Genomic DNA, 11,220 nt, shown 5'->3' on the forward strand with positions numbered 1-11,220 from the left:
TTTCAAATAGGTCCCAATTTTCGTGGGGTGCTCAAATAGGTCCTAATTTTGGTCAATTTGATTCAATTAGGTCCTAATTGGTTAACGCCGTTTAAATTGATAATGTTTCAATGTACAATTGGCTTTCCTTTGCTACGTGTCCATTTACTAATCTTACGTGTCAGTTTTTCTTTATAATGAGATGGTTAATTAGGGGGTTAAACACATTAAGTCTTTAATTAAGAGGATTTAACGAAAAAAAAAAGATGAAAGAAAGGTAAATAAAAAAGAAATTGCAGCGCGATTAAAAAGTAAAAGAGGTTAAACATGTTTAGGTTTGTGCTGAAGGAATTGGCGATTTAGGTTACCTGCGCTCAAATTTGGGGGAAAGATTGAAAAGGAAATTTACTTCATTTGTGGTGTGCAATTGCTACGGGATCATCGTCAATTCATCGCAGATATCGATACTAGGTTAGGTTTTCTATTGCGTTAGCGGTTTCGATTTCGTTTTTGGTTTTTGGTCGTTTGCGATTTTGTTTTTGGTCGTTTGCGATTGGCTTGGTGTTTTTTTCGAAAGCGGTTCTGTTTGTTTTATTGTGCTATTGTATTGTCATTGTCTGCTATTGTATGGCATTCTAATTTTCGTTGTAGTGTCCCACTCGTTTGTCCTGAACATCTTTGTTAGTGGATTGCGGTTGTGTGCGTGCTTTGTCAGTGTCGATGCGGTTTGTTTGAAAGTTGTGGTCCCTTTTTTGTTCGTGGACCTTGGGTGTGTTGTTTCAAATGTTTTATGCCATATTAAATGTGTTTGTGGACCCTGCTTACAAATGTTTTTTATATTTGCCAGATATCACTTGTTTGAAAAAGTGGTGTGTAATGTGTGATGACACTTTCGAAGTTGTGGTCCACCATGGTGGACTTTTTAAACAGTTTGGTCCTATTAATTACATAGGTGGGGAAACCACTGTTTGGGGTTGTGACCCAAACAGGTGGAGTTATTTTGAGGTGGTAGGGGAAATAAGGGAAATGGGGTATGTTAATATTAAGGAGTTATGGTATGCAATAGAGAATGCCATGTATAAGTTGGAGGATGACAAAAGTGCAATAAATATGATGCACATTGCCAAACACTATGGCCAGGTTCATATGTTTGTTGTGCATGGTATATCTGAAGCAGAAGTTGTGGAAAATGACTTAGAGGATCGACAGGGTTTGCTTTGTGGGGCTGAGTTAGAGAGTGGAGAGGACAGTCACATAAATGCGAAGGTACAGGAGGTTGAGAAGGAGGTACATGAGGTTGAGGAGGAGGTCCAAAAGGAGGTTGAGGCGGAGGTTGAAAATGAGGTTGAGGAGGAGGTTAATGAGGAGGTTCATGAGGAGGTTAATATGGAGGTTGAGGAGGAGGTTCATGAGGTTCAGGTTGAAGTGCAGATGGGGGGTGATGGTTTAAGTGAATGTGAGGTGCAATCTCACTTAAGGGGTGAGGAAGGAGTTCAACATGAGGATGAGGGACTTGTTGATGTCTAGATCAGTTTGGACAATGGTGATCATAATTTGTTTGAAGGGAGTGTGGAGGTGAATAATCAGCAAGAGTCTAACCAGGTGGAACATATTGAAAAAGAGAATGAAAGTGAGGAAGAGGAATACAGTGACAGTGAGGAAGATGGTAATTATGTAATTTCGGATAGAGAGACAACAGGAGATGAATGGCAATCAGATGACCTCCTTAGTCTTAATGAAAGTGATGATGAAGGTTGTGTTGATGAAAGTTCAGGTGATGAAGGGGGCAGCTGTGGTCCTTTTGGGACATTTGTCATGCCCAATTCCATGGCTGACTATAGGTGGGATGTGGGCACAAATTTCATAGATAAGGAACATTTCCAAGAAGCCATAATAACTTATGCAGTTCATTCTGGTAGAAACATAAGATGGGTTAAAAATGATAAACAAAGAGTGAGGGTGAAATGTATGGGGGCACAAGGAAAATGTGAATGGTCCGCATCTGCTGCATATATTCCATTACGCAAGACATGGCAACTAAGAAAAGTGGTTGATAGGCATAACTGTTCTAGGGAGTTTAAACTTAAGATTATGAGTGCAAAATGGCTGCGTAAGAAGGTAGAGAAATCTTTGATAGAAAATCCTAAATTCAAGATTAAGGATGTGCGAGAAAAAGGGTTGAGGAAGTGGAATACAAGTATTTCAGTGACTATGGCTCGTAGGGCAAAATCCTTAGCTTCAGACCAAGTGGAAGGGTCATTCAAAGAACAGTTTCGAAGAATACATGATTATGCTTATGAAATTTTGAGATGCAATCCAGGTAGCACAGTCAAAGTTAAAGTGGATGAAATGCAAGGTGAGTCTGTATTTGGTAGGTTTTACACATGTTTCAAAGCATGCAAAGATGCTTTTGTGCTTTGTCGCACCTTTATTGGGTTAGATGGTTGCTTCCTCAAAGGGAAATATGGGGCGAGTTGCTAACTACAGTGGCCAGGGATGCTAACGACCATATGCTTCCTCTAGCATACGCCATTGTGGAGGTAGAGAACAAAGAGACTTGGAAATGGTTTTTGGAAATCCTAGTGGATGATCTAGGAGGACCTGAAGTCTGTGGGGGCATGTACATTTATGTCAGATCAACAAAAGGTTTGTATATGTTCATGCAATTATTTTTATTCACATTTATCATTTTATAGCCATCTATTGTATTAATTTTAATGCATATTACTGCTGTGAAACAGGGTTTGTTGCCTGCAATTCAGGAGTTATTACCTGGTGCAGAGCAACGATTTTGTATGAGGCATTTGTACTCTAATTTCAGAAAACGGTTTGGTAGCCAGAAGTTGAAGAACTTAATGTGGAAGGCATCAACTGTGACACACCTTGTGGCTTGGGAAAAGGGTAATGAGAGATATAAAAAAGGAGAATAAGGATGCTTTCAAGTACCTCATTGCTATACCACCTAGGTATGTATTGAAATCTCATTTATTTTATACTATTTAATATCAAAACTGACTTATCATAATTAATGTTTGTTAATACACAGGTTTTGGTCCAGATCAAGATTCACTAGGAATGCTGTCACTGACATAGTAGTAAATAACATGACAGAGGCATTTAACAGTGTGCTTGTTGATGCTAGAAGCAAGCATGTTATCTCAATGTTGGAAGACATACGAATATACATGATGAAGAGATGGCAATCTAAAAGACAAAAGCTGGAAAAAATGGAAGGGCAAATCTGTCCTAAAATTAACAGCAAACTACAAGAAGAATCCAAAAAAACTAGATATTGGATCCCAAGGTATGATTTATTTAAGTGTTGTTGATGTATAACCTGATCTGTGTTGATGATTTCTACTGTAGAATATGATATGTGTATATGAATTGTAATGTAGTTGTGCTGGGGGGAAAGTATTTGAAGTTGCACACCTATCAGTGGTAGGTGACAAGTATGTTGTAAACCTAGACACCCAAGATTGCAGCTGCAGGAAGTGGATGATAACTGGCATCCCGTGCTGCCATGCACTTGCTGCCATCAGGTTCTTGAACTTGAATGCAGAAGATTATATCCCCCTATGTTTCAGGAAATCAAGTTTTGAAGAGATGTACAACTCCATTATCTACCCTATCAATGGACAAAACATGTGGCCCACCACTGATTTCCCAGATGTCATGCCTCCACATAAAAGGATTATGCCTGGGCGACCCAAGAAAAAGAGAAGGTTGGAACAATGGGAGTTGAGGAAAGATGACATGTAATTACGAAAAGGTGGCCATAGAAAAAGATGCAGAGTTTGTCGTGAACTGGGGCACAATAGAAGACATTGCCCACAACTGCCTACACAAGGACAGTCCTCACAGCCAACTGATGGTCCTCCATAACCAACCCAGCCATCTCAGGAACCAACTTCTGCTACTCCACAACCAACCCAGCCATCTCAGGAACCAACTTCTGCTCCTCCACAACCAATCCAGCCATGTCAAGAACTAACCAATTGTGCAGTCTGAAAAACTTGTTTAAGCGACCTTTTACTGTTTATGTAATCTGGTCTTTAAGTTTGAATTTTGATGGCTGTTATTTTGTAAAATTCATTAGCCATTTTTGGATCAATTGGATCACAGATTTTTTCATTTTGTAAGTTGGTTAATTCAAGATTATGGTGAAGGAGAACAACTTGTTTAATCACAATTATGAGGATTTTGGTTATTTATCAATTAAAATTTTATTAGTACTGACATTCTTATACGAGTTACAATGCAATTTATTCTATTGAAAACATTATTAAATAGGAAAATTTTATCCAGTATACAATCTAATTAAACAATTTTTTTAGAATTTTGGAACCTATTTGAACATTAATTACAAATTTTTGGGACCTATTTGAACATTAATTACAAAAGTAGGGACCTATTTGAACAAAACTAACACAATTGAGGACCTGATTGAACATAAATAACTTAATTCATTCATAATTTTGGAAACTTCGTACATCATTACCTTCACAATTACAACCCTTTTCTGTCAATCTTTCAGCATCAACGCCAACATCACAACGTTTATCAACCCAACAATACTAACCACTACTGCTAATACAATAAACCATTTTTTTCAGAGCCCTAACTACATTTTCGAGATCTTCTATCTTCATGTTTTGGTTCACAATAATAACTTCTTTTTCTTCATCAACGTCTTCATACCACCATTTAAAAAAATTGCAGCAAACACCACCACCTTCACTCTAGCGTTGTTGGTGAACAGAAAATACATAAAAGATTCATTAAATCAGACATACCCAGAATAATAGCAATTAAATCAATCTTACCTTGTAGTTAGCACAACCCCAAAACTTTCTACCCACATTTCTCGGAGTTCTTGTTGTCCTCAGAACTGCAGCTTCCCCACAATCACAAATAGGTCTTAAAGCTTGGGTGCGAGAAGAGGGAACACTACGCTGCACGCAGTTATTACAGTATGAAGAAGATGATTGGGTCCGAGACATAGCTGCAACAAAGCTTCAACGTTCCAACCATGAGCAAGGTCACATACGAGATGGCTTCTTCGACTTTTTATAAACCCCAAGACTTTATTTTTTAATTTTCATTATTTGCATTTAATTAAAAACTTAATGTGTTTAACCCACTAATTAACCACCTCATTGTAAAGAAACACGGACACGTAGCAAGGAAAAGGCAACTGTACAATGAAACGTTATCAATTTAAACGGCGTTACCCAATTAGGACCTAATTGAATCAAATTGACCAAAATTAGGACCTATTTGAGCACCCCGCGAAAATTGTGACCTATTTGAAAAAATTTGACGAAAATTGAGACCTATTTGAAAAAAGTTGATGAAAATTGAGACCTATTTAAAAAAAATTGACGAAAATTGGAACCAAAAAGATATTTTAACCATACAACTAAGGGCAACATCTCTAAACCTCAAAAAAGGTTTACTCAAAAGTATCACATCCAGAAGTGTTTTTTACCAACAAACTTTTTTCCACTATTTTTAGTAATCATTTCCACATATTATAATAAATTCCTTACACCAACTATTCCTATAAGGATATGACTTTAAAAGAATAGTGTCTTCCTCCTTACCTCTAAATTATTAATTGAGATGCTCTCTCTTTTTTTGTTTTTTCTGTTATCTTATATTTACCCTTTTGATGTATGTTAAGCGAATAAGTATGCTTTATCAAAATTTGTTGACGTTAAATATTGAGATTCAAATTTAACCATAAATATTCAGTGAAACATGATTTTGTATTTTATTTATAATTTTTAAACAAGTATTACAAATATTCCTAAATTAAGAGTGTGTTTGATGACTTGTCACAGGTAACTTCAAGAAAGAATCAGGACTATAATATGATCTACAAATGTATAATGTAAAATTTTAGAGCTTCAGAATTAACTTATCTGGTGTCTGATTGTAATAGTATGCCAAACACGTTTGCATTATAAATTCTACTCTGAAAACTACTTGTTTGAAAGTGATAAACTTGGAAAACTTTCAAGTATCAATTTTACAAATATAAAACTTAAATAAACGTGCTTGGTATATATATATATATATATATATATATATATATATATATATATATATATATATATATATATATATATATATATATATATATATATATATATATATATATATATATATATATATATATATATGAAAAAGTAAGTTACGTATAAGGTATCATATGAAAGGTCATGTGATTAAATTTGTTTTGGATATATTTGGTTCTCTTAAATTTATATTTTAATAATCGTGTTTGATCATCATTGCAGAGAAAGATAAGGAAGTAGCGACTTCTCAGGGTGAAATCAAAGCTTTAAGGGCAATTGAGGCTCTCAAGGACAAGGCCATATAAGAGGTACTTCTTTTTTAACGTTACAATACTATAAAGTATTAGATATATTAGTTGAAATTCTCGACAATCATTACTAATATTTGCTGTAATTCTCTCTTTTCACTTCCACTTGAGAAAATTCTACATATAACAAAAGAGTATTTTTTGTGTGTAAATGTTATTTTTTATACGGTAAAGGATGTTACTAATTATGATTATTTTTTATGTTAGGTATCTGATCAAGGGAGTATTCCTAATCAAGAAATAAAATATTCAACTCAAGATTGATAGTTGAAGAATTTTATTAAACTTTCATTATGTTTGAATTGATATTGTAATATTTTACTAGTTTGAATGTTTGAATTTTATTATTTACCTTAAACTTATAGAAATGTTCCTTGTTTTATGAGTGTTATATCTAGTTATAAACAAATGTAAAAATGTTAGAAATTTTGCTTATCATATGTTTTATGAATTATATGCATTAAAAAAGTGTAACAAATAAAATTAAGGGAATTTGAAAAATAAGTAAAAACATGAATGTATAATGAATTGCATTGCATGGGTGAAAAAGGAACTTTCAGTACTATTATACAGTATAAAGGATTTAAAATCGTCGATAATTACCAATAATTTCAAAATCGCATGTAAATACAAGGAATTTCAAAACTGCCGATAATTACCAGGGATTTCAAACTGCTGATAAATACCAGGGGTTTCAAAACCGCCGGTAATTACCAGGGGTTTCAAAACCGCCGGTAAATACCAGGGGTTTCAAAACCACCGGTAAGTGCTACTTTACCAGGGGTTAATCAAAACCGCTGATAATCTATTAACTACGCTAGTTTTTCTAGGAAAAAAAGAAACCTCTGGTAACTCCTTTAGTGGGGATTAAAACTCCTTAGAATGTCATAAATAACTTCCGATAAAAATTATTTTTGTTGTAGTGATAATTGGTGTATGTTTGTTTTTAAAATCAATTTAGAACTAAAAAATTTACGTGCAAGTAATATTAGTTTTTCCGATTAAGCTAAAATCGATTTTCTAACATATGACCAAATACATAGTAAGTGTCTAAATTGTCCCATTCCAATACATTATTAATATTTAATCATTTAATTGTTTAACTAATACACTTTGTTTAAGTGTGTCTATGTTGTCCTAATACATTATTAATACTTAATCATTTAATTGTTTACCTAATGCATATTACTTTAAGGTATCAAGATGTTAAAATCATTGTTCACCAATATAATCTCGGTCTACCAAAAACGCATAGACTCCCGAAAATACATAGAATCCAAAGTTTTGAGAAGTTTGGTTTATTAAAAATCTAAATTTTTTTTGTGTCTTCCGCCTACTCGGATTATCATCCGAACTCGAACTACTATTATAGCACCGTTGGGAGAAATTCTTCATTGAATTTCCAATTTATTTTGTAATTTTTGCATGTATAATCTTAGTTAGTTAGTTTGAAGACATAAATCCATAGATAAGATGCTGAAAAACAAATTAGATTATCATAAAATAAATGTAGAACAACAGCCGAAACTTACCACACACTCTTATGCTAGAGATGTTGTAATTTTTTATTGTGATAAATTGGGAAGATTTACCATTTTTCAAGTATAAATTATTCATTTAGGTTGATTTCAATTTTTTTATATAAAACAATTTAACTTTTGTTGAGGGAAAATTTTATTTTTAAAATATTTGGATAACCTGGCTCTACCCTTAAGTCTAAGTTGACTTAGTAACACGTTTGACTTAAGAAGACTCGTTTTTGTTTTTGACCACGGTCGATGTTGAGAATGCTAGTATGAGTCTAGATTCCACATTAGGTAAAAATGAAAAAGTTGAGTATTATATCAAGATGAAGACTCATAAATTCATTGTCTTAAGGTTTTTGGTTGGAAGTAGTGTTAATTTCATTTGTAGTTGGACTCAGATCTCATTTTTGTGTTGTATCCTCCCTAAAAAAGTCTCATCAATGGTATCAGAACTGGTGATTAGTCTTTTTGACCATATCGTACAAGTATAATCTGGTCCATGTATTGAAAGTCTTCCTAACAAGACTTCAAGAAAGTGTGCTTCGTTAACATCTTGTCTTAACCTTTGACACAAGTCAACTATATCGATCTTTGACCCAAGACGACTCATCTCAACATTCGGTCAAGTCGACTCGTCACGACACGACTTTTGGCTCAGATTGAATTAAGTTGACCTTCGGTCTGGACGGACTCAACTCGACCTTTAGTTCGGACTGACTTGTCGGCTTGACCTTCGATTCGAACTGACTGAGACTAACCTTATGTCTGGGTTGAACCGAATCGGCTCGGCCTACAATATTTTATTTTATTCTTGTATTTCATCCATTTAAAATTAAGTTTTTTAGAGTATGTAAAATTCTTCTATTTTATTCATTTAAAATATCTTCCAAAATTTCTTAAATTTTAATTTATTTCTAATTACTTTATTCAAACAAATTATTTTAATGTAAATTTTTTAAAATTTTAAATTCTTTAAAAAATAAATTACTCTTCTAAACTATGTTGTTTTTCTTATATATGAACTCATTCATTGATTCCTATATAGGAATAGCACCCAATGCACTTTATGATTCAATTCAGAAACTACAAGCACCACATAACACTGCTTATCTTTTGAGACTGCTACAGAAAAATCTATGAATTAGGGGGTCATGTCTGCATATAATTTTCAAAGCATATAACAAAGTCTAGTTCCAATTTGTAATTGTTAGGATGAATTTAAATTTGTTTTTAATCCAATTATTTAAATTCAGATTGTATTTTATAATGGGGTTTTAAAATACCATGTCCACTCTAGTCTTGAATTAAAAAAAAAAAAACATATGCAATAAATCAAGATCCCATGTCTGATGATATCCTTCGACAGAACAAGAAAAATAATAAGACAAGAAAGTACTTGGGAGTTAATAAGGAAGAGTAGCTACCCAACGACCATCACCATAAAAATCACATTCAACAGTGAACAACCAAATTCAACAGTCTCTGACCTAATTAAATGTGCCTCAATAATGCCTCTCACACACCACAACAAAATAGAATCTGATTTTGATAGATTAATTAGAGTGACTATAAAGTAAATATATCTTAAGTTTGAAGCTACCATCTTCCGTATATGTTTATTTTAAAAATAATAAAATACATAAAAAATTTTACAAAACTTTTTTAAAACATTAATAAATATATAATTATTATTGTACATATCTAAATTAAAATTATATATATTAAAAATTATCAAAATAAAAAATTATAAATTATTATTATCATACAAATATAATTTTAATTTTTTATCTGTTAAATATTTCGTTGGTAAAAATTAATAAAATATTTTGAAAAATTAAATATAAATACGTATTAAAAAAATATATAATCCAAATGGATCATACATTTTAGTGACTCAGAATATTATATTAAACATTGTTAATGATATTGATTTTTATCAAAAATTAAATATTGTGTTTAATTGACCAATCTTCTTTTTATTATCTTTTCTTATAAATATATTACTGAAATTATAGAAAAAAAAAGTATCAATATAATTTTATTTATAATTTGTGAAACCTAAACTTCAAACTTTTAATTTCATATAAATGTTTTATGATATTTTGACACTTAAATTTCTTTTTCACTCCTATTATATATATATATATATATATATATATATATATATATATATATATATCTTTTATTTTTAATTTCTTTTTATAAATACAAAAATAATTTTTTTTTAATAATCATGTTACTTTTAAAGTAAGTTGTCAGAATATCAAAACATAATTTATCTTTTATATACTCATATTTATTTATGTTGAATTCTATTTAAACTTAATTTAGTTTTAGAAATATACATCGTGTCACTTTTGATTTGTAAATGAAATTTTAAATAAGTTTATATTATAAAAAAGTTGTAAATATGTTACATTAAATGAATTTTAATTTTTGACAAAAAAAAATCCTTTTAAAAATATTAACATTAAAAAAAACTTATATTGATATAATTTGATCAATTTTTCTGTACACACATTAATTTGGAATAATTCTAAATTTTATTAAACTTTAGAAATATGATAATAAATTTGAAATATATAATTCTCTATTTTTTCTTATATATATATATATATATATATATATATTTATATTATGTAGTTTTCCAATAAGTTTATGTTAGTGTTCATTGCCATATCATAAATATTATATTAAAAAAAAATATATGGAACAATACTAAAATAATGGTAAAAATATGTTACACACATAAAAAAAAATAAAAAATTATTATGATAAAAAATTAAGTAAATATATAGATGGGAAAAAAGAAATCAAATATTAGTTGAAAACTAAAGTTCAATGATCATATTAAACCATTTCAGAATCCACAAAAGACTTCTAAAACTTATTATAATTTTTTAGTTAGAATTTTTTTTTTTTTTTGATCAGCACTCTTGTTTTAGAATATGTAGTATTAACTTTTCTTTACCTATTTTGATTAGACTTTCTTGTAGTTAGAACCAATTTCTCATCTCTTCAAAATTAAACTTTTTCCTCTCATCAAACATATTAACCCGTTTATAAAATTTATGTAAGTTCCAAACTTCTTATTTAAAATCTAGTGTTGTGTACGATAGAAAATTCTACATCCGTTTATTAACCATTGCTATAGAAGCCAACAGCTAAGTCGCACTTTTTATCAATGTTTATTGAAGTCACATATTTTAAAGTATTCTTAATGTTAAGAATCTAAATGACTTAGAATTTTGACATTCAACAAAAAAAAAAGAACATTAGATAGGAAAAAAATCTATAAATCCTAAGGGAAAATATGCTGAGAGA

The 11,220-nt window shown here is 31.1% G+C and overlaps 1 protein-coding gene across 1 annotated transcript; it reads left to right on the top strand.

Moving 5' to 3' along the window:
- The first annotated feature begins 1,005 nt into the window (after positions 1-1,005).
- LOC114184334 lies at positions 1,006-6,367 on the top strand. The gene is made up of 9 exons (XM_028071646.1): positions 1,006-1,435; positions 1,544-2,335; positions 2,467-2,625; positions 2,721-2,772; positions 2,880-2,945; positions 3,026-3,283; positions 3,378-3,737; positions 4,869-5,020; positions 6,285-6,367. Exons 1-9 carry the CDS (start codon positions 1,006-1,008, stop codon positions 6,365-6,367), a joined length of 2,352 nt encoding a protein of 783 aa, XP_027927447.1.
- Positions 6,368-11,220: the final 4,853 nt, after the last annotated feature.

This window comes from Vigna unguiculata, chromosome 5, assembly GCF_004118075.2.
Source record: "Vigna unguiculata cultivar IT97K-499-35 chromosome 5, ASM411807v1, whole genome shotgun sequence".
Taxonomy (NCBI): Eukaryota; Viridiplantae; Streptophyta; class Magnoliopsida; order Fabales; family Fabaceae; genus Vigna; species Vigna unguiculata.